Source organism: Gorilla gorilla, chromosome 4 (genome assembly GCF_029281585.2).
Source record: "Gorilla gorilla gorilla isolate KB3781 chromosome 4, NHGRI_mGorGor1-v2.1_pri, whole genome shotgun sequence".
Classification (NCBI taxonomy): Eukaryota; Metazoa; Chordata; class Mammalia; order Primates; family Hominidae; genus Gorilla; species Gorilla gorilla.
In genome coordinates this window covers 57,351,644-57,376,249 of record NC_073228.2, presented here as the reverse complement: position 1 = coordinate 57,376,249, position 24,606 = coordinate 57,351,644, and the positions used below count along the sequence as shown (strand labels likewise).

The 24,606-nt window shown below is 39.1% G+C and overlaps 1 protein-coding gene across 11 annotated transcripts in view; it reads left to right on the top strand.

Moving 5' to 3' along the window:
* AP2B1 (adaptor related protein complex 2 subunit beta 1) overlaps positions 1-24,606 on the top strand; it is a 141,732-nt gene that overhangs the window by 51,275 nt on the left and 65,851 nt on the right. For all 11 annotated transcript variants that reach the window (XM_055388444.2, XM_055388441.2, XM_019027218.4 and 8 more), the window contains exons 10-14: positions 2,052-2,167; positions 5,323-5,488; positions 7,598-7,696; positions 16,513-16,772; positions 21,689-21,881. In XM_055388444.2, the coding sequence (XP_055244419.1) occupies positions 2,052-2,167; positions 5,323-5,488; positions 7,598-7,696; positions 16,513-16,772; positions 21,689-21,881 (834 nt within the window). The remainder of the gene's footprint in view (positions 1-2,051; positions 2,168-5,322; positions 5,489-7,597; positions 7,697-16,512; positions 16,773-21,688; positions 21,882-24,606) is intronic.

Here is a 24,606-nt window from a genome sequence, read left to right as displayed (position 1 = left end):
TGATGCAGTTTTATCTATTCCTCCATCCTCTTTAGATAATTAAATCTAGAGGCTTGGTAATTTTCTTGTTCAGAATTTTTAGCAAGAATGCCTATTGGGTGATTCTCTGTACTTCCTGTTGCATCTTATCAGGAGGCACATAATGGAGTGACCCATTATAGTACATTGTAATATATGATAGGCTGGTCCTTGACTTTTAGGATCTCTGTTCTGGTATCTCTCTCTTTTAAAAATGATCACTTGTAGTTTCTGTACATTTGTTTTTTCACCTGTATTCTCTCATATTCTCTTCATTAATAAAAGATTAACAGATAAAACTCCATTTCTAGATTAATTATAGGCTATGGAAAATTGTTGTTTATCTAATGCCATAGACTTTTAAGTTTCATAGCCCCAAAATTGGTAAATTGTCGAGTACTACAGTTCTTTGGAGTGTTTTGGATCATGTGTAACTTTGAAAATGTAATGGAAGTTGTAGACCCACTCACTGGAAAATATGCTTGACAGCTCCTACAAAATTTGGCGATTTCATTTCAGTAGGTTTAAAGACACCCTCTGCTATCTCCACTCATCCATGAACTTCAGTTAAAGACCTCCTACTTTGGCTTATTCTTTAATTCTTATTCTTTCCTCCTACGATGGCTTATTCTTCTTACTTCTATCTCCTGGCTATCCAAGATGGGTGTGTGTGTTTCTCTGTTTCTGGACTTTTTGTATATACAGTGATTGGATGTCACTGTACTTCTCTGCCATACTGCTGTAATGGTAGGTTTTTTTGGTGGGGGTGGGGGCATAGTCTCGCTCTGTCGGCCAGGCTGTAGTGCAGTGGCACGATCTCGGCTCACTGCAACCTCTGTCTCCCGGGCTCAAGCAATTCTCCTGCCTCAGCCTCCCAAGTAGCTGGGATTACAGGCATGTGTGACCACTCCCGGCTAATTTTTGTATTTTTAGTAGAGACGGGGTTTCACCATGTTGGCCAGGTTGGTCTAGAACTCCTGACTTCAGGTAATCCACCCACCTCTCACCTCCCAAAGTGCTGGGATTACAGGCACGAGCCACTGCACCTGACCATAATGGTAGTTTTTTGTTTTGCTTTGTTTTGTTTTGTTTTGTTTTTTGAGACGGAGTCTCGTTCTGTCAACCACATTGGAGTGCAGGGGTGTGATCTCGGCTAACTACAACCTCTGCCTCCTGGATTCAAGCAATTCTCTGCTTCAGCCTCCGGAGTAGCTGGGATTACAGGTGCCTGCCACCACGCCCGGCTAATTTGTGTATTTTTAGTAGAAACAGGGTTTCACCATTTTGGCTAGGCTGGTCTTGAACTCCTGACCTCATGATCCAGCTGCCTCGGCCTCCCAAAGTGCTAGTGCTGGGATTACAGTCATGAGCCACAGTGCCTGGCCTTTTGTTTGTTTGTGTTTTTTGTTTTGAGACAGAATTTCGCTGTTGTTGCCCAGGCTGGAGTACAATGGCGTGATCTCGGCTCATTGCAACCTCCACCTCCCAGATGCAAGCGATTCTTCTGTCAAAGCCTCCCAAGTAGCTCGGATTACAGGCATGCACCTGCCTAATTTTTTTGTATTTAGTGAAGACGGGGTTTCACCATGTTAGGCTGGTCGCAAACCCCTGACCTCAGGTGATCTACCTGCCTCAGCCTCCCAAAATGCTGGGATTACAGGCATGCGCCATCACGCCTAGCCTTGGTAGTATTTTTTTTTTTTAATCAAAAGCAGTACAGTTGAGATGATAATTTTCTTTGAAAATTAATATCCCTGACATAAATGTTTTTCAGATGTTTATACATCATGAGGAACATCCTTTTGTTTGTATTCAAAGGATTCATTTGAACTGATTCACCTATCAGTTCAAATAATAAATAAAACTGTATCATATAGCTTGGTATCTAGCCTGTAGTACAGCTTGATCAAATTAAGTGCCTGATCATTTAGTTTGGTTTAGTTGATGCACCTGCATGTTTCAAAATTTTTATGTTGAGGTGGTGTTATTGCATAGATCATCTGACTTCTCATTTTTTGTATTTTTCTTCCCAGCAATCTGCAGAGCGCTGTGTAAGCACATTGCTTGATCTAATCCAGACCAAAGTGAATTATGTGGTCCAAGAAGCAATTGTTGTCATCAGGGACATCTTCCGCAAATACCCCAACAAGTATGTCCAAATACCTTTACCCCTCTTTCTCAAATTACTTAGGAAATGTTTAAGGCACTTTGAAATTGCCTAGGTAAGAATTACTCTTTTGAATGTTCCTGGTCATAATAGGATACTTTATCAAAAATCGGAAACATAAAATGGTTAGCACAGGGATTAAAACCTGAGTTTTCACTCTGCTTTCTTTCTTTAGGAAGAATTGAAGCTCTGCCTGAATATGCATTGTCTATTGGCATATTTTAAAGTTAACCAGATTCTTTGATGGCAAAGTTACTGTTAAATAGGATATCTATATATTCTAGGTTGTTCAGGCATAATCTCAGTTTATACCTGTTATCCAGACATAATTAATGATTGTGCACCTTTTCTTCTCAGAAATGTATAAGTTTGGATGATATATCGTATAGCACCCTACCATAAAAGCCAGGAAGGGAACAGCTGTGCTATTTACTTTGCATGTTACCTACTACATTGTGGAGAATTACAGAACATGTAACATTATCAGTCTCATGCCTTTTCTGAAGTATTGTAGTTATTCTCATACAGATATATAAAAAAAATCTGCATTTTTACTTCACAAGTTTTTCAGATTGAGGGCCTCTTAGTATATGAAGCAAAAATACTTTTTTAGATTTGATTTTTGAAAACAAGTAATTAAGGAATCTGAAAATGAAATAAAAGCAGGTTTTATAAGCATCTTAAATCTCATTTTGCCTTACACTCATAGAGCTTCTGATTGTCTTTTTTGAGACGGAGTCTCACTCTGTTGCCCAGGTGAGTGCAGTGGTGCGATCGCAGCTCACTGCGACCTCCGCCTCCCGGGTTCAAGTGATTCTCCTGCCTCAGCTTCCCAAGTAGCTATGATTACAGGTGCATGCCACCATGTCTGGCTAATTTTTGTATTTTTAGTAGAGATGGGGTTTCACTAGCCAGGCCACTCTCGAACTCCTGACCTCAGGTGATCCATCCACCTCAGCCTCCCAAAGTGCTGGGATTACAGGCATGAGCCACGATGCCCGGCCCACTTCTGATCGTCTTTAAAGATAGTGTTAAATGAAGCAGCTTGTAGTAAGTTAGCTTAGTGGTGGGCTCAAGAATTAGTAGATATATTTTGGCAAGGTAGTGGTTTATTAAGCATTGTGTATATTTTTAAAATTTTAGAAATAGTTATTTTGGAAAGAGAACCACATACTTTTACTACTCTCCTAATAAAGAAGAGGGTCGGTTTCTAAATTTTTTTTTTTTTTTTTTTTTTTTTTTTTTGTGACAGTCTCACTCTGTTGCCCAGGCTGGAGTGCAGTAGCGTGATCTCAGCTCACTGCAACCTCTGCCTCCCGGGTTCAAACATTCTCCTGCCTCAATCTCCCGAGTAGCTGGGATTACAGGTGCCTGCCACCACACCCGGCTAATTTTTGTATTTTTAGTAGAGACAGGGTTTCACTGTATTGGCCAGGCTGGTCTTGAACTTCTGACCTCGAGTGATCCCCCCCACCTCGGCCTCCCAAAGTGCTAGGATTATGGGCATGAGCCACTGTGCCCAGCCTAAACTTTTTTTAATTAAGTTTTTTTGTTGTTTGTTTTCAGACAGGATCTCACTGTGTTGCCCAGGCTGGACACATATTCCTGGGCTTAAGTGATCCTCTTGCCTCAGCCTCTCCAGTAGCTAGGACTACAGGCCTGTGCCACTGTGCCCGACATTTAAACTTATTAAGGGTGAAGATGTGTATCTGAATGTGATTGGTAGAGAAATATATCCATTTCTGGTTTATGGTTAATAAAGAGTTAGGACGGTTTACGTTTAAGAAAGCAATCAAGAGCCTGGTTTAATCAGTAAAAGTAGGCAGATACTTAGTTAAGTGTGCTATTTAGTTGTCCACATCTAATTTATTATACAGGGTCATTCTAATCGTTAAAACTACATTAGCCAAGGAGATGGAGTCAACATGGTAAGCCTGAGAGAGCTGTAGATATGTAAAAATAAATATTTTAATTACTTCTTTCTTTGGAGAAATAAGTCAGTGCAGGTACCTTTAGAAGAACTAACATAAAGAAAGATCTCTTTGGGGCCAGGCGCGGTGGCTCACGCCTGTAATCCCAGCACTTTGGGAGGCCGAGGTGGGCGGATCACAAGGTCAGGAGATGGAGACCATCCTGGCTAACATGGAGAAACCCTGTCTCTACTAAAAATACAAAAAAAATTAGCCAGGCGTGGTGGTGGGCACCTGTAGTCCCAGCTACTCGGGAGGCTGAGGCAGGAGAATGGCATGAACCCGGGAGGCAGAGCTTGCAGTGAGCCAGGATCGCGCCACTGCACTCCAGCCTGGGCGACAGAGCAACACTCCGTCTCGAGAAAAAAAAAAAAAAAAAAAAAAAGAAAGCTCTCTTTTATAAAAAGGAGAGATAAGTGGATTAAGGGACAGATTTACTTCTTGTCTGGACACTGTTGTCTAACTTCATTTGCCTAAAAATAAAGTGGAATTTCTGTTCCTCTCTACCATGAAGGCAAAATGGAACAATACGAAAATTTTCTAATGTACTTATATGAAAGATTGTTACAAATACAAGGTAGTGATATTATCTTACACCACAGGTTAATTTTTCCTTGTAAAAATGGCAGTGTGGCTCGCACCTGTAATTTCATCACTTTGGGAGACCAAGGTGAGAGGATCACTTGAGGCCACAAGTTTGAGACCAGCCTATCAAAATAGCAAGACCCCCATCTCTACAAAAAAATTTTTAAAATTTAGCTGAGTGCGGTGGCACTCAACTGTAGTCCTAGCTACTTAGGAGACTGAGGAGGGAGGATTGCTTGAGCCCAGGACTTTGAGGTTACAGTGAGCTATGATCATGCCAATGCACTCTAGCCTGGGTGACAAGAGTGAGACCCTGTCTCCCTGTCTCAAAAAACAAAACAAAAGAACATCTGATGAATTTTTATAAAGGTTTTAAGGTCTAGGTCTTAAAAAATAATTGAAGGGAAATTTAAGTCATTAAAATCTTCTGACTTAAAACCTATTCATTCTCTTGACTAAAAGCTTTTACAGTTTGGTGGTTTGGTTTAGGGTCCCTTGTTTGTGGTTTTGCCTTTAGCCTTCACTGTTAAATATAGTTCTTAGTTTTGCCCTCAATAACCATAGTTCATTTTTTTTCATCAGGTATGAAAGTATCATTGCCACTCTGTGTGAGAACTTAGACTCGCTGGATGAGCCAGATGCTCGAGCAGCTATGATTTGGATTGTGGGAGAATATGCTGAAAGAATTGACAATGCAGATGAGTTACTAGAAAGCTTCCTGGAGGGTTTTCACGATGAAAGCACCCAGGTAAGTTCTTGTCTCTTGTCTATCCTAGTAGTTTTAGATGTCTTTGGGGAGATTTCAGAGAAAGCAAAGGTTATAGGCAGTTTCTTCTGTGTCTGTATTTACATATAGTATGTTCATTTTTCTCCCAACAGGGATGTCTCTTCTCAGTTTTACTGATTTTTTGTTTTTGTTTTCGAGACAGAGTCTCGCTTTGTTGTCCAGGCTGGAGTGCAGTGGCAGGATCTTGGCTCACTGCAACCTTTGTCTCCTGGGTTCAAGCAATTCTCCTGCTTCAGCCTCCCAAGTAGCTGGGATTATAGGTGTGCACCACCACACCCGGCTAATTTTTATATTTTTAGTGGAGACAGGGTTTCACCATGTTGGCCAGGCTGGTCTTGAACTCCTGAACTTAGGTGATCCACCCGCCTCGGCCTCCCAAAGTGCTGGGATTACGGACATGAGCCACTGTGCCTGGCCAGTTTTACTGATTTTTTTTTTTTTTTTTTGAGACAGTTTCACTCTTGTTGCCAAGGCTGGAGTGTAGTGGCAGGATCTTGGCTCACTGCAACCTCTGCCTCCTAGGTTCAGGCGATTCTCCCACCTCAGCCTCTCGAGTAGCTGGGATTACAGGCATTCACCATCACTCCCAACTAATTTTTTGTATTTTTAGTAGAGACAGGGTTTCACCATGTTGGCCAGGCTGGTCTCAAACTCCTGACCTTAGGCGATCCACCTACCTCGGCTTCCCAAAGTGCTGGGATCACAGGTGTGAGCCACCTTGCCTGGCCAGTTTTACTGATTTCTAACGTTAAAAACCTACATAACTCAGACCAGTAGTTCTCAAACTTCAGTGAGCATTATTAACACCTGGGGGGCATTTTTAAAGCACATGTTGCTGGGCTTCACCCCGAGAGTATCTGACTCAGTAGGTCTGAGATGTGCCTAAGTATTTGTATGTCTTACAAGGTTCAGGGTGATGCTGCTGCTGGGAATCCGGAACCACACTTTGACAACCACTGGCTTAGAGCAGTAGTTACCACTACTTTTTTATTTTCTGTCACCTAAGAATGACTACACATTTCTGTTAGTAATGGCTGTGGCTCATTACAGCAGGGATTTTCGCTAGAGGCTGTGGTGAGGTTTGAAAAGATTATCTTTGGATGAAAATTCTGAGACTGCTTCTCACTTTCCCCTACCAAAATTAGAGCCACGGGACCAGGAAGCCAATAAATTATTAAGCCCTTTTTTCTTGGCATTTGTACTCAAAGCAAATAGAAAATCATGTATGTAATCTACTATAGCAATTTTAATAGACCTAACTCAAGGAGTATGTACAAGTCAATAGCTTTGTGGTTTAGCAGCCAACTCCTAATAGGCTGTAATCTGACATAATTCTACTGTCTTGGCTCTTGCCCCAGTATGACAGATGATTCCATAATTCCCCCCAAATTGTAGCTTTTGGTAGAAGTAAATAATGAAAGACTTGCTCAGGAGCCAATTTTATCACCATCAGTATGTTAACATATACTTTAAGAAATACAAGCCAGGCTCAGTTACTCATGCCTGTAATCCCAGTACTTTGGAAGGCTGATGCGGGAGAATCGCTTCAAGCCAGGGGTATGAGACCAGCCCTGGCAACATTGCAAGACTACATCTCTACAAACAATACAAAAATTTTAAAAATTAGTTGTAGTGGCTTGCACCTGTAGTCCCAGCTACTTGGGAAGCTGAGGCAGGAGGATTGCTTGAGTCCAGGAGTTTGAGGCTACAATGAGCTATGGATGTGCGGCCTGGGCAATAGAGGGAGACCTTGTCTCAAAATAATAATAGTAATAATAATAATAATAATAAACACAGGTAACTGTCTGGCTTAGAAACAAGCAATATTTTGTGCCAAAAATGCATTTTGAGGTTAAAAGGGTAGAGTTTTTGGTTGAATACCTTTGTATTTCCCACGAATACTTTTGACTGCTATTGTTGATATTTATTGAGTTTCAGCCTTTTGTCTCTTAACCAAAATCAGAAAGGCTCCATAGTAATTCATAGTTGGGGAAACACCACTTTGGAGATGATGGCAGGGAATAATGCCAGTGCCATTCTTTCACTCTATCACAAATTATGTCTGTTTAGGTGCAGCTCACTCTGCTTACTGCCATAGTGAAGCTGTTTCTCAAGAAACCATCAGAAACACAGGAGCTAGTCCAGCAGGTCTTGAGTTTGGCAACACAGGTAAGAAATCTGGAAAAAGCAAGATGTTGATTTGTCTTGTTTCAAATTGTAGGAAATTATGAAACTCTTCCTAGGGGATTCATTTGGGGAAGCTTTATTTGAAGGAAGTATGGCCTTTAGATCCTGTTAAAATATTAAAACAATGCCTTTTTACGTGTTCACCTGAATTGTAGCTAATTCTGTGGCTTTTAAATGAGTTGACTGATTCCAGTTTTCATAATTCATGAAAATTGAACCTAGACTCTTAGTTTAGTGAAGGACATACTTAGATGAAAATGACGTGATCTGATAGTACCTGCTTCACTGTGACTTCATTTCAGCTTTCAAATGAAAGTACCATGTGGAGATAATAGATGCCTCAGCAAAGTTTCATGCATTGTTCTACCTTCCAGAGTAGTTGCCTTTCTCACAGAAATTAAGTGTTTATGCTGCTTCCTTGTATTATTTGATATATTTGGATCTCCTTGGAATTATTTGTTTTTTTAGGTCAGAAGAAAAGTTTAGATGGATTCAGATCTCAGGAAAGTGGCAGCTGGCTTTAAATATCAGGTCATTATATTAGATCCACAGAAATCAAAATAATTAGGTTTTCTAGTGTAACTAGTATAATGATCATCAGTCCATTGATGATTTAGTAATGTTCATAAATGGATTTGCTAACAGGCCGGCTTTTTAGCAGGCTGTCAGAGTTACGATGTGTGTCTGCAAATGGAATATGATTCAGATATCCAGTTTACCATTTTTCTGTCTTTGTCATCCCTTTATACTGGTGTGTAATCAAAATTTAAAATCCTTTCACAGTACTTTGCCTAGTTCTGAGCCATAATTTTTCCTGTTATTACAACTTAAAAAAATTTATTTGTATGAGCTTTTTGAAGTATTTTAAAAACTTTCTTAAGCATCTTCCTCTGCCTGAAGCAAAGCAATTATAAACATCAGTGGTTAATATTATCTGTATTGAATTGAGCATTCTAATTTCCTGGATCCCGTTTGCATCTCTAAGATGAATTCACAACAATTTCTTTATTCCTCCCACACCCCCCACAGCCTTTTTTTTTTTTTTTTTTGTACTCTGTTTCATGTTTTAGTTTTAAACTCCTAAGTCAGGAGTGTCCAGTCTTTTGGCTTCCCTGGGCCACATTGGGAGGAGAATTGAGAATTGTCTTGGGCCACACATAAAATACACTCACAATAGCTGATGAGCTAAAAAAAAAAAATCGCAAAAGAATCTCATGATGTTTTAAGAAGGTTTACGAATTTGTATTGGGTCACATGTGGCCTCAGGTTGGACAAGCTTGCTGTAAGTGGTCACATAGAATGACATTATTAGAGCAGCTCACATTCTGTCAAAACAATTTCTAAAGAGAATTTTGGCCTTTCTTCCTCTCTGCTTACTGTAAATATTCAAGCAAGTATGTTTAGTAGTTTCCTCTGTTTTCACAAGTTCTCAACCTTATCATCATTGTCTGTTAAGGCCTATGTGATTGTATTTAACAGGCACCATAGGAGAGCTGTATTACGAATTCTGGCCAGACTTCAAACTCAGTCTCATTACCTCTTAAGTATTTATCAAAATTTGACTGAGATAAAGTATTTAGGAAGGATTGCTTAAAGGATACAAGGGGCCGGGCGCGGTGGCTCACGCCTGTAATCCCAGCACTTTGGGAGGCCGAGGCGGGTGGATCACGAGGTCAGGAGATAGAGACCATCTTGGCTAACACGGTGAAACCCCGTCTCTACTAAAAATACAAAAAATTAGCCGGGCGTGGTGGCGGGCGCCTGTAGTCCCAGCTACTTGGGAGGCTGAGGCAGGAGAATGGCGTGAACCCAGGAGGCGGAGCTTGCAGTGAGCCGAGATCGCGCCACTGCACTCCACCCTGGGCGACAGAGCGAGACTCTGTCTCAAAAAAAAAAAAAAAAAAAAAAAAAAGGATACAAGGTAGTGCTGTTCTTACAGATAGTCTGAAATTCACCTCTGAATCAAGCATTATTAATAGACATCTGGATACCTGGACTGCATTGTTTTTGACCCCTAATAAAATTGCTTTTACTAAATTACGCGAATACTATCAGTCTGTAGTAATAACAGTCGTCATGGGAAACTACCCTATTTGGATCTGTTGTTAGCTTGTTATCAGAGCCATTACTTACTTCATTATGTTTTCTTCTTTATGAAGCCCCATCAAATTTCTAACAAGTTTTGGATTTTTCTGTGTATCAGTGTAGCATGCCTGATCAGCTTTCTTTTCCGTATTGGTTGTTTGAAACCTTAGAATCACATTTAACAATCTCCCATGGAAACTATGTAGGCCACTGTGGCATGCAGTTTCCTGACTCTGGTTTTAATTAACGCTCTTTAGCCTTAGATGCATTTTTCATTAAGCTTCCTAGGACAGGCTAGAAACTCACTTAATCCTAGTAAGGGTTAGTAAAGGATTTCTGTTTTATAGATGAGGAAACTCAGAGAGGCCTAATTATTATGGGGCAGAACTAGGACTCAGACTCAGATAGTCTGGCTCTAGGTCTTGTCCACTGTGCTATGCTTCCTCTCTAGTCTGAAGGTTAAGAATGACTTGGAGAATACCTATTCCCTGCCTGAAGCAATATTGAGCATAAGCCCATATGTATATGTGTGTTTGCTAGTTTTAAGGTCTTTGTGGATGATTATTTCATACTATAAATAATAAGCAACTTCTCGAGGCTTGCCTTTTTTCAAGACTGAGTCTAGCTCTGTCACCCAGGCTGGAGTGCAGTGGCGTGATCTCGGCTCACTGCAACCTCCACCTCCCGGGTTCAAACAATTCTCCTACCTCAGCTTCCTGAGTAGCTGGGATTACAGGTGCATGCCACCACGCCCAGCTAATTTTTTTTTTTTTTTTTTTTTTCCAGTAGAGATGAGGTTTCACCATGTTGGCCAGGCTGGTCTTGAACTCCTGACCTAATGTGATCCTCCTGCCTTGGTCTCCCAAAGCACTGGGATTACAGGTGTGAGCCACAGAGCCCAGCTGAGGCTTCTTTTTCTGTCCAATTAATTAATGAAGTCTGAGAAGTTATCATAAAACAGTAAGTATGCTGCTGGGTGCTGTGGCTCACACCTGCAACTCCAGCACTTTGGGAGGCCAAGGTGGGCGGATCACTTGAACTCAGGAATTCGACCAGCCTGTGCAACATGGCAAAATCCCATCTCTACAAAAAATACAAAAATTAGCGGAGCATAGTGGCACATGCCTGTAATCCCAGCTACTTGGGAGGTTGAGGTGGGAGGATCGCTTGAGCCCAGGAGGCAGAGGTTGCAGTGAGCTGAGATCATGCCGCTGCACTCCAGGCTGGGTAATACAGCAAGACTCTGTCTCGGAAAAAAAAAAGAAAGAAAAAAAGAATAAGTATGCCTATGTAAGTCTTTTTACCTGGAAGTTTTCTGTTTTTTCCCCAAGTTTGTGAAATAAGAACCTAAATATTTATGGCTAGTGAGTACCAATTTAAGTTTAGGCTGCAATGTGGTCAGCTGAATTGTGTTAACTTAAATTGGGTAGTGAGGTTCTGATGATGCTACTTCCACTGATTCTGGACGTGACTGAGCAAATTTCTTTCATACTGCTTTTCTTCTGTCTGTATAGTAGAGTTAATTAATACTGTTCTTTACCTGTGCTGAGAATTAAGTGAAGTATATGTGAAATCTTAGTGCTTTTAAGTAAAATGGGAATATAATTAAAAATATTATTAGTTAGGGGGAAAAACCCAACCCTTGAATCTGAGGCTTCATATCAAAAATTTATCTTTTTCTCTTACCTGTTACACAGAAATTCAATACAGTATTCAGTTCAACTCAGTAAAGAATACAAACAAAGGCCGGGCATGGTGGCTTACGCCTGTAATCCCAGCACTTTGGGAGGCTGAGGCAGGTAGATCATCTGAGGTCAGGAGTTCAAGACCAGCCTGACCAAAATGGAGAAACCCCATCTCTACTAAAAATACAAAATTAGCCGAGCGTGGTGGCATGAGCCTGTAATCCCAACTACTCGGGAGGCTGAGGCAGGAGAATCACTTGAACCCGGGAGGCAGAGGTTGCAGTGAGCGAAGATTGTGCCATTACACTCCAGCCTGGGCAACAAGACCTAGACTCTGTCTCAAAAAACAAAACAAAACAAAACAAAAAAATGCCTAGACGTTAGTAATTATTCTTTGTGATACATGGAATAGAAGTCTTCATGTTTTTCTGTCTATGAACTAGGGGCCACCATCATCAGAATCATTTGGGCTGCTTGTTAAAAATACTAATTACTAGGCCCTACTTCTGATGTAATGAATCAGAATCTCTAAAGTATGGCCCCTGGGTTCTGCACTTTCAGTGGCATTCCTGGTATGTTAAAATGTTGATGCACATTATAGTTTAAGAATTACTGTTTTAGTGCTGGCCTGGTAAGTATTGTTTTGGGACCTCTTCCCCTGAGGAAGGCCTATGGGTCTAGCAGTACAGTAGATCCAAAGCCAAATTATCTGAGTCACCAAACATTTAATGGCAACTTAAGATCACAAAAAGGTCCTGTATTTTTATTTATCTCGGTCTTGACGGTCTGAATTACTGTGGCCTCCATGTAAAATGTGAGGCAGTTGGTGAGGACTGGCTTACAGTAGGCCTAACAGGTCATGCCTCAGAACGACAGAGTTTGAGCAGTAGGAGATTCTTCCCTATTCCTGACTTTTCAGCCTTGGGAGATTTGCACTCATTTCTCATAGGATTGTATTTTTCAAATTAGTGTCTATTTAGACTTTGATCCAGTAACTCTATCTCCAGTAGTTTGCCATATTGCAGCATTTTGAATAATCTGTAGAGGAACTCTCAAATTTTTTTCATATATATAATATATATATATATATAGTTTTTTCTTTTGAGATGGAGTCTCACTCTATTACCCAGGCTGGAGTGCAGTAGTGCAATTTCAGCTCACTGCAGCCTCCTCCGCCTCCTGGGTTCAAGTGATTCTCCCTCCTTAGCCTCCCAAGTAGCTGGGATTACAGACATCTGCCACCATGCCTGGCTAATTTTTGTACCTTTTGTAGAGATGGGATTTTGCCATCTTGGCCAGGCTGGTCTCAAACCCCTGGCCTCAAGTGATCAGCCTACCTTGGCCTCCCAAAGTGCTAGGATTACTGAGCCACCGTGCCTGGCTGAGATTTTTGAATTTTGTGAATCCCTATAGGAATTTTTCTTTTTGGTCATTTGGTTAAATTGTTTACATTACGTATGGGAGAAATAATTTGAAGAAAAAGCATTTTATTTTGATGAGTATATTATTAAACTATGTATTATAAAGTTGAATACCTTTAAGATATTACTAGTCCATAAAGACAAACTGAATTTTCTAAGTTAATAAGATAAATGCAGTGTTTAATTGTGTAATAAAAACCATACTTTACAAATTCTAAAGTACATGTGCTTTAAAGACTGCATATATAGGTTAAAATTTAACATTTAAGTTATGTATAAAAAAATGTGGGAGAGAGGAGTTGCTTCCCTGACCTGATATTTTGAGAAACTTGTATTCTGCTCTTTTAAAAAAATCAACTTGTTTTTGTTTTATAATGTTCAAGCTTTGTTTTCAAATGAAGATCTAAATGAGGAGGTTTCAGGCTGCTATTTATAAACACTTAGGAGCAAATTAGTCCCTCAGTGCCCCCCCCCCCCCCCACACAAACAAAATCAACTAAATTAGATATAATTATCACTGTTTCTTTTTTTTAACCCGGGCATTTCAAATACTAGAGACATTTTGATAAGACATTCATATGTATACATATACATATACACATACACACATTTCTATTAGAATAATGCAAGTTATAAATGTAAAGATTATCTTGAGATAAAATTTACTGTTTTAATTTTATTAATTTGCTGTATTGCAATGTTCTATATGCTTTTTGTCTTTAACCACCAATCCATTATGAGTGCAATTTAAACAATCTGTGACTGAGAAAAACCATTTAAATCTATATAGTCAAAAACATCAGGGTAACTACTGCTATTGAACTGGATGATAAGGGCCTTAAGTGGCTAAATCGTGAATCAATTCATCTGCTCGCTTAGAAACCAAAACGGAAGCCCTCAGATTGTCCTGTTTTAAAGAAAATGTTTTTTGTTTGGTTATGAGTTTTTTGGGTTTTGGGGGTTTGTTTTTTTTTTTTTTTTTTTTTTGAGACAGAGTCTCACTCTGTCACCCAGGCTGGAGTGCAGTGACTTGATCTCAGCTCACTGCAACCTCCACCTCCTGGGTTCAAATGATTCTTCCGCCTCAGCCTCCCGAGTAGCTGGGACTACAGGCATGAGCCACTGTACCCGGTCTGGTTATGAGTTTGAAATATAGAAATTGAAACAGGGACTTATTGTTGCCTTTAATAAGTTGCTGTTGGAATAACTCGTGCATAAATAAATGCCATCATATAGACATACTTTTGAGGTAGGTACCAGGATATTTATTGCCACTTTATAATGATGACAAAAACAATAAAGAAAACAATAGGCCAGACACGGTGGCTTATGCCTGTAATCCTAGCACTTTGAGAGGCTGAGATGGGCGGATGACTTAAAGTCAGGAGTTCAAGACCAGCCTGGCCAACATAGAAAAACCCTGTCTCTACTAAAAATACAAAAATTAGCTGGGTGTGGTGGTGCGTACCAATAATCCCAGCTACTTGGGAGACAGAGGCAGGAGAATCACTTGAACCCGAGAGGCAGAGGTTGCAGTGAGCTGAGATTACGCCACTGTACTCCAGCCTGGGTGACAGAGCAAGACTCTGTCTCAAAATACATGCATACATAGATACATACATACATACATACATTCATACATACATACAAATAAAACAATAATAAAGGTAGAAAGGGAAAAATGGGCAACAGGGAAAATGTCCCTCAGTAGTGGACTAATAATTAATGGTGCAGTGGGCATTACAGTGGAAAAGTGCAGTCGTATATATCAACATGGAGAGCAACTTCAGAACAGTATATATAATATGAAACTGGTTTTATATGAAATAAGTGTGTATGTGTGTGTGTGACCCATCTGGACAGATATATACCACATTACTAATCATGGCTATTTGGGGGATTGGGAGTTGAGATGGAGAAGGGTTGGATAATTGGGGGAGATTTTTTTTTTATGTCACACACTTAAAAATTGTGATGTGGTGTGTTTGGTAATAATTTATTTTTAGCCATGAACATGTATACAATTATTTAAAAACCACCATAGCACAAAACAAGACCACCAAATTCAAGTGTTACTCCTTTTGGAAGAAGCAGTTATGTCCTCTCTTTAGCAGTTTTTGATTATTTAGATAATAGTACCTTTCATACTCTATTGAAATAGTTAATATTACGTGAGCTCCTTAAAGTCAGGCAGTGTATTGTTACCTCTTTATTTCCAGGGCTTAGCCAGTGTCTCAATAGGAGATACTTAATAAATATTTGAATGAAGGAAGAAGGTATGGGTACAATATATGGAAGATATAATATATGTTATTAATAAGCCTGCTAATATTTAAAGCAGTTAAAAAAAAATTTTTTTTTGGGGGACGGAGTTTTGCTCTTATTGCCCAGGCGAGAGTGTAGTGAAACAATCTTGGCTCACTGCAACCTCCGCCTCCCAGGTTCGAGTGATTCTCCTACCTCAGCCTCTTGAGTAGCTGGGATTATAGGCATGTGCCACCTTGCCTGGCTAATTTTTTGTATTTGTAGTAGATACGGGGTTTCACTGTGTTAGCCAGGATGGTCCCAATCTCCTGGCCTCAGGTGATCCTCCGGCCTCGGCCTCCCAAAGTGCTAGGATTACAGGCGTAAGCCACCGCGCCCGGCCCTAGTTTAAAAAATTTTTATGTCCCAAGGCCGTCTCAACCAGTTAACTTTTGCCAGATTAAACATTGTTTTTCTATTCTTTATTTCTGTTTGAATTTGAGTCTTAGGATTAACCCATCTTAATTTATAGTTACATCCCTTGAAACATTAGAGATTACGGAATTATGACTATATTAGGACCATGTTGAGTTAACACGTTTGTTTGCTTTTTGAGACAGAGTCTCACTCTGTTGTCCAGTCTGGAGTGCAGCGGTGCAGTCATGGCTCACTGCAGCCTCAACCTCCTGGGCTCAAGTGATCCTCCTCCCTCAGTTTCCTGAGTAGATGGGACTACAGGTACATGCGGCTCTACACCCTGCCCTGATAATGTTTTTATTTTTATTATTATTATTATTTTTTGAGACAGAGTTTTACTCTGTTGCCCAGGCTGGAGTGCAGTAGCGTGATCTCGGCTCACTGCAACCTCTGCCTCCTGGGTTCAAGCTATTCTCCTGCCTCAGCCTCCTGAGTAGCTGGGATTACAGGCACACGCCACCAAGCCCAGCTAATTTTTGTATTTTTAGTAGAGGTGGGGTTTCGCTATGTTGGCCAGGCTGGTCTCAAACTCCTGATCTCAAGCGATCCATCCACCTTGGCCTCCCAAAGTGCTGGGATTACAGGCATGAGCCACTGCGCCTGGCTGGCCCTGATGATTTTTTATATTTTTTGTAGAGGCAAGGTTTTGCCACGTTGCCCAGGCTGATCTCAAACTCTTGGGTCCAAGTGATCCACCTATTTCAGCCTCCCAAAGTGTTAGGATTACAGGCATGAGCTACGAGCTACCACATCCAGCCTGAAGTATCTTCTTAATACCCAGTCTGCATAAATCACTACAACATTGGTTGATGATAAATCCAGCAGTTTGGGTTTCTGTATGGAGAACAGTTTCATCTCCACCTCCTTGCCTTTGCCTTTTCTTTAGGATTCTGATAATCCTGACCTTCGAGACCGGGGCTATATTTATTGGCGCCTTCTCTCAACTGACCCTGTCACAGCTAAAGAAGTAGTCTTGTCTGAGAAGCCACTGATCTCTGAGGAGACAGACCTTATTGAGCCAACTCTGCTGGATGAGCTAATCTGCCACATTGGTTCTTTGGCCTCTGTGTATCATAAGCCTCCCAATGCTTTTGTGGAAGGAAGTCATGGAATTCATCGTAAACACTTGCCAATTCATCATGGGAGGTAAGAAGGTGTGAACTGTCTCTGAGTGAGAAATGACTCTGTTTAGACAGAGTTGCTCTTCTTTATGCTTTTATAGTCTGGAAAAGAACTGCTGTACATTTTTGGACACCTACTACTATACAACCCCAGGGAGCTCCATCTGAATACCAGTGACCACACATAAAATGGGTGAAAGACTCCTCTGTGTTCCAATCTAGGAGTACATTATGGCTTTAGAAAATTGTGGTGAAGACCTTCTAAATTGATAAAGTCTGAAAGTTGCTTAAGTCTGCAGTAAGAAGAGACTAGAAATAACCCCATAGTTGAAAACTTGGAAAAAAGCCTGTGTATACATTTAGCCATCTTGATCCATTACTGTAGCTTTTGTTGAGCCTTCTGGATAGTTAGCAGGTATAACTTATGCTGTAAAGCTGTTAATGAAATAATATTTCAGTATTGTTTTATTTAAAAAAAAAAAAAAGGCCTAACTTCTATGTGGACTTAGTTTTTCAGTTACCTGTACTTTTTTATATTGGCCATATCAGCAAGGAAATTGTTATGAAAAGGCTCTTGGGTAACATGGAGCTCTTGCTTTGTAGCTATCTTAAAATTCTAATTAGGGAGAAGAAACACTCTAATAAACTCTTATAATGGGTATCTCAGAATCTTTTCAGAATCTGATTCCTTCATCAATCATAGTAGACCTTGATTGAAGTAGGATTTCCTCCCAGAGTAGTTAGAATAATTGGGCTTCTATTAATGAGTGTCTTGTACCATTGTCTAATATATATTATTGTTTAAGTGGTTTTTGTGAATGGCCAAAGTGTAGGATTTATTGCTTTACAAATTGGCGTGGTCAGCATTTTGGGTTCTATGTAAATAGACTGTGGATACAGATAAAGGAAAAAAAAACAGCAACACCCAAGGAGATTATTAATCTTTCATAATTGAGTTGAATCTTTGGGTTTACAGCAGGTGCTATAATTTTAATCCAGAGGAGATGTGAGCTTCATAAGGATTAGTCCTTATAGTAAGTTAGTGTGTTTCTCCTTGTAGGCAAACATGTTTAACATTCTATAGATGAGACTATTTAACTTCTAAGAATTTCTCCCAGTCTGTGCTTCAAGTTTCGATGTAGATACGGATTTTCTGTTGTAACTTCCCTCTGTAACCGTGTTTGTATCTAGCCTCCTGATAACTTTTAACCCTCACATGGAAGTGGGGAAATGAATCAACAAACAAAAACAACGCTTTCTTAAACACAGAGAGAGAGAACCAACATTTAAACTGTCTAAAAAGAAAGTGTCTTACATAAGGCCTTTGTCTGATTAATAGCCTTTAAGTTCTTATCTTCACAATTTCTTTTGTGGTTCCTTTTTGGATAACCTCCTTTTTGTCATTTGTGCATGTTTTGTGTTTTTTAAAAAAATGCAAGTACAGAGAAAATCTGTTTTGATATAAATGGGAATGATACGTTGCTGCAAATGACATGTCTGTAATAGTATTGACATTACCTAGTTCTCTTCTGCAATGTGAGGTTAATAAGTGATACAACTCTCAGGAAACAAAGCGACACTTTAAACCTTATTCTGCATCTTCTAGAGGTTTAAAAATACTCACTTCACTAGGTCTTTTAAAATCATCTGGGAAAGAGAGAAGTGATTTTTACTTGGATATTGCTTACTATGCTTATACTTGTCAGCTGCTCTATGGGGGTGAGGTAGTAAATAGTTGTCTAATTCAGAAAAATCTCACCTTTAAAAAATATTGCTTTAATGACAGTTATGCAGTTATTTCCCTTAAAATTGGAAATGTCTTTATATTAATTTTCTTATATTTTCCATTGAGAAAGATGTATAATAATGATGTGTCATATTCTTGTAGAATCTATAGGATCATTTATATCTTTTCATTGAACTCACTTTATCTTCTCATATTATTCATTCCTTTCCATTAGAGTGGAGAAAAATATGTGCATGATACCTATTCTACCTTCTTTTTAGACATACTGATAGAACCATGTGTTCTGTCACATTTTCTAAATGGTATATGTCAGAAGATGACAGCATTTCATGTGTAGAGAATACTCTGTGAAAGATTTTATTTATTTATTTATTTATTTATTTCTTGTCAGGTGTATGAAATCATTTCCCCTTTTTACTTCTTTCTTAAAGCCTTAAAGCCTTTTCATCATGGCTTCCTGGACACTTTCCTTGTAAATTAGCTTTCCGTTGAACATATGTCACTGGGCAGGCAGTGCCTCTACTACTGGTAATGCTAGAGGTGATGTTTTTGGTAAACAAGCTGGGTAAGATTTGCCGAGTTCCTTTTACTGTTTGTAATCTTTCCTTAGAGCATACCTGTGTTGGATTAACAGTATAAATAATAGGGTGTTTATTATATTGTTTATTAATATTAGGCTGTCAGTGGATTATTCCGGTCTGATATAAGCTTATGCGGTGGAGAATATCTTCATGTTACTTATATTAACATTATTGCTTCTATTAAGTAATAGATTAGTCCAATCTGTTAGTAATAGATTAGTTCACTAATCTTAGCATTTAGTGCTCAATGAATTTTTACATATGTATACACTCATATAATCACTACCCTGATCAGATATAGAATATTTTCAGCACCCTAGAAGGTTCCTCATGTTCCTTTACTGTCAGTGTGCACACTCCAGAGATTACCACTGTTCTGATTTCTATCACTATAGATTCATTTTGTCTGTTCCTGAGTGTGCTATAAATGGAACCTACAGTTTTTACTCTTCTGTGTCTTGTGTCTTTTGCTCAACATAATGTGAGATTAATCTGTGTTTTTAGTAGTTTGCTCCTTTTTATTGGTGTGTAGTATTCCATTCCATGAATATACCATTTATATCTTCTATTGCACCTTTGGGTTATTTCTAGTTTGTGGCTGCTGTGAATATTCTTGTATTTGTCTTTTGGTAGACTTATGTATATATTTCTCTTGGGCATATACCTAGGAGTAGAATTGCTGGATCATAGAATAGGTTTCTAATTAGCTGTAGGAGACACTGCCAATTTTCCAAAGCAGTTGTACCAGTGTATACTCCTTCTAGCACTGTATGAGTTCCATACATCTATCTACATTGTCAGCAATGCTTGGTAGTTTAGTTTTAGTTTTAGCCATTCTGGTGAGTGTATAGTGGTGTCTTGTTATAGTTTTAATTTGCATTTTCCTGATGAGTAAAGTTGCTAAGCACATTTTCATGTTACTGTATCCTCTTTTGAGACTTGCCTATTTTTAATGATTTGTCTTTTTCTTAATGATTTGTAGGAATTCCTTATATAATTTGGATGCAAGTCCTTTGTTAGTTATATGTGTTGTGAATATCTTCTCTCAGTTTGTGGAGAATATCTTTTCCCAATCTCTTAATGGTGTCATTGGAAGACATGTTCTTAATTTTAATGAAGTTCAGTTTATTACTTTTTTTCTTTTGTGGCTACTGCTTTTTGTTGAAACCATTATCTTCTCCAAGCTTATAAAGATGCTACTCTACGTTTTCAACTAGGTTTTACCTTTCACATTTAAGTCTGATTTATCTCAATTTTTGTTTACCTTGTGAACCATAGGGGGCCAAGGTTCATTTTTCCCCCACATAGCTATCCAGTTAACCCAGCACCATTTATTGAAAAGATCATCGTTTCTCCTACCTAGTCCTTTTAACATGTCTTGAAACTCACCACTTTCTTTTTATTTTTATAGCCTGTTGAGTTATTGTTATTTCATACATTGTTGATTACAGTAGCAGTTTAGATTACTCTTAGCTGATCTTCATGTCCATTCTCCTAACTTCAGTCCATTATACACACAGGTGCTAGAATAATGTTCCTCTAATGTTATTTTTAGTTTCTGTTCTTTGTTCAAGAAATAAAAGTGATTCTGCATTTCTTATCATATAAAAAATCAACTCTTGGCCGGGCGCGGTGGCTCACGCCTGTAATCCCAGCACTTTGGGAGGCCAAGGTGGGCGGATCACGAGGTCAGGAGATCGAGACCATGGTGATACCCCATCTCTACTAAAAATACAAAAAAAATTAGCCGGGCACAGTGGTGGGCACCTGTAGTCCCAGCTACTTGGGAGGCTGAGGCAGGAGAACGGCGTGAACCTGGGAGCTGGAGCTTGCAGTGAGCCGAGATGGCGCCACTGCACTCCAGCCTGGGCGACAGAGCGAGACTCCGTCTCAAAAAAAAAAAAAAAAAAAAAAACCAACTCTCCAGACTAGTTTTCAAAGTTTTATTTTCCTTATTCTCTCTTCCTCCAAATTTTACCAATCCCAAACTCTGCTCCTGCCAATATAATTTTTTCACCACCCCTAAAGTCAAATTGTTCATTTCTGTGCCTTTGTACAAACCTTCTCTTCCTCTTTGGAGGTTTCTCTCTGGTAGTTCTTCATAAAACCATTCCGAGAAGCTTTTAGAATCAGCACCGTTGATTTTGTTGTGTTTCTCTCTCGTATCCTATCAATTATGCAGACACACAATACATGTTTCTGCTGTTACACAGTAAACTTGCTTTTTATTCATTTTGTAAATGCTGATTTTTTTGTTGGTGTGTGAGCCATTCAGGGCAGGAACCATATATTTTACAGTTTCTACAGAGAACCATAGAATTCTCCTTACAGTGTTCCCTCATAGACGTTTAATTAAAATTGACCAATTATATTATATAACTGACAAGGTTTACATAATATAATTTATTTTCATTTTAGCAACTGTATTTTGATAAAAATAAGAATTGCTATTATCTCTTCATGAACATAAACAAATGGTTATAAAATCAGAGAGTTTTTCCCCCTTGTATTTGATAGTTATATATAGCTATATGTTTCACTGTTGTTGCGATGTTATGTCCTAGGTGAAACTGACTTTTCTCTTTTCTCCATTTTATGTGTATGTGACTTTAGCACTGATGCAGGTGACAGCCCTGTTGGCACTACCACTGCAACGAACCTGGAACAGCCTCAGGTTATCCCCTCTCAAGGTGATCTTCTAGGGGATCTTTTAAACCTTGACCTCGGTCCCCCAGTCAATGTGCCACAGGTGTCCTCCATGCAGATGGGAGCAGTGGATCTCCTAGGAGGAGGACTAGATAGTCTGGTAAGCATCTTTCTTCCCTTGTTCTTTTGGTTATTTTTAGTTCTTGATATGCTAGAGAGTTTTAAATTATTCAGCTTTTTAGAACTAGACCTTTCCTTGATGAGCAGTAGTGTCCTTTGATAAAGGACAGGATTCTTTGTCTTTAGTAAGACAAAATTATAATTAATACTGTTCATCATCGGTAATGGGGTATGTCTGCAAGTGTATGGGATTATTTCATTGTCCTGCCTCTAAATAGAACTTTTGACATTTAACCATCCTATTGTTCAGCAATTTTAATGTTTAGTATCTTTTCCAGAGTTGTTTATTGTTCCTAGCTCTTAACTCTGGATAGCCCACATAAATTCTCCTTTTGACCTGAACGGCATTAAAGTGACCTCACACAAATCATCCTATTTTGAGGCTTTCAAACCTTTGCCTTTTTAATATTTTATTTACTTATGCCCTAATTCTGAAAGGTTTTGAGGCAGCCTTTTTTTTTCTTCTTCTTCTTTTTTTTTTTTTAAGTAAAATGTACCTTTATTACAGTTGGGAAGGGCTGCTTGATTGGTTCTTTTTTTCCCTTCTTCCCCACCTACTCCATTCTATCATACTTCCAATTTAATTAGCTTCCAGGATTCTAATACTAAAAGGCTCCAAAGTCCAGAATACCTGCGAACATTTGCCACCAATGGGAACCAAAATTATTTTTTGTTTCTGTACAAGATAAATGAATTTTAAGGGTGACCATCAATCTATGAAGAGAAGGCCAGAAAAATAACAAGTCTATTACATGACTGCCTACATAGTAGGTACTTAACTGTGGTGGAATTAGAGAGGCTTTTCTAGCTAGATCCTTGCAAAAGAGATTTTTGTCAACCCAGTGACTATAAAGATGCCCAACAACGATTTATTTACCAATATCATTGGAGGGCTGACATCTTAGATATGAAAATATGTGTTCCCAGATATGACAGACACAAAACAACTGCACTCTCTGCTGCATATACTGGCATCTTGTCTTCTACTTTATGAGCAGTTTTATGTCTGGGATTTATACCAGCCAGTAGAGGTTCATTTACTTTTTGGCTAGCAGAGAGTCTAAGGAAATAGGGTTATAGTCATATCTCTGTGGGTTGTGCATTTTACTAATGGAAAATCGCTGCTTTTAGAATTTATACATTGACCAAGCTGTGGACTCCAGCTTATATTGACACAAATGAGCACTTCTGTTGTCTTTCTTGGGAATATAAGCAAATACTTTTTATATTCATATCTTTAATGATTGAAACTGACTGACTGAATAGCTTCCTCATATGATCATTCTACTTATATTGCTGTATAGCCTCCTTATAGTCTCTGGAGAGTGACAAATATTTAAATGTTCATGGAGGCTCCTAAGAATCCCTTATAAAATTAAAATAGCTCTTCCTTTTCTGTTCACGTTCAACCACAAATTAAATATTGCATCCTCCTCAAGTTTATTACATTCCCTGGTGGGGAAGCTTAGTAAAGGTGGACTCATTGAACCTAAAAATGAGAAACAAAGTTCAAGGGATAGAGGGGAGAAAGAGGCCCTGCCTTTTCATGTTGCCAGACCCAGGACCCTGCTTGACCCACTATAAGCATACAAAAATAGAGACATGTTACTTTCATTTGACTTTGTATTAGCTCATGCCAACTCCAAAACCAATGGGTTTTGTCATCATATTTTACATAGCTGCCCAGTCATCTGCATTAGAATTCCTGCAAGTATTGTATCAAAGGGAAAAGCTGTTAGAACCTGCTTGGATTGTAGTAGCCAAAGTTGCACACAGGCCTATTTCCTTTTTTTTTTATGTAAGGGATATTCTTTTGGGGATGGGAAAGTTGTTGTTTTTCTAATTGGATTTCTAAATATGCAACGTTTGCTAGATAGGCCCAGTTATGTTTTTATGTAACTCTAAATTTTAACATTTCCTGACTTTGGGAACTAAAATGGTATCCTTGGTGTTATAGCCCCAGAAATTGTTTACAGTGCAGTTTTCTTCAGCTTATTCTGAGATTGAAAGATATCCCAGAAATCAAGATGAGAAGAAATTAAAGCCCTTATTTTTGCTTTGGATCCGTATGTGGTTAAATATATATTCACTCAGAGAATCAAGGTTCCTTTTTCGAGAACATCACAAGGAAGACCTAAATTTGCCTGTGTGGAAGAAGATGAGTTTCTAAGGCGGCAGTGGACTTTTAAAATGCTTTTATTGTTCTTATGCAAATTACCTAAAGAGAAGATTAATCCTCAAAGCCATTTTTTGAATGCATCCTTGCCTTACAGAGTGCTTCTCAAAATAAATTATATACCTTGAATCTCCTAAAGATTTTGTACAAGAGAGGGTTTGTTTTGTTTTGTTTAGTTTGTGGAAATGGGTTCTCACTATGTTGTGTAGGCTCATCTTGAACTCCTGGGCTCAAGTAATCCCCCTGCCTTGGCCTCTGGAAGTGCTGGAATTACACGTGTGTGAGCCAGCACACTGAGCCTGCAAGAGATGATTTAGTTGGTCTGGAGTGAGACCTACAGTCTGCATTTCTAACAAGGTGACACTGAAGCTGCTGGTCCATGGGCAACATTTTGCATAGTAAGGACATAGAATATCTTGTGACCACTGTGAACTACTTCAGTTTAGTGTTTGAACTATAGCTACCTAGATGCTCAGATACCTTTTTCTTTTTCTCTCTCTCTTTTTTTTTTTTTTTTTTTTTGGAGGTG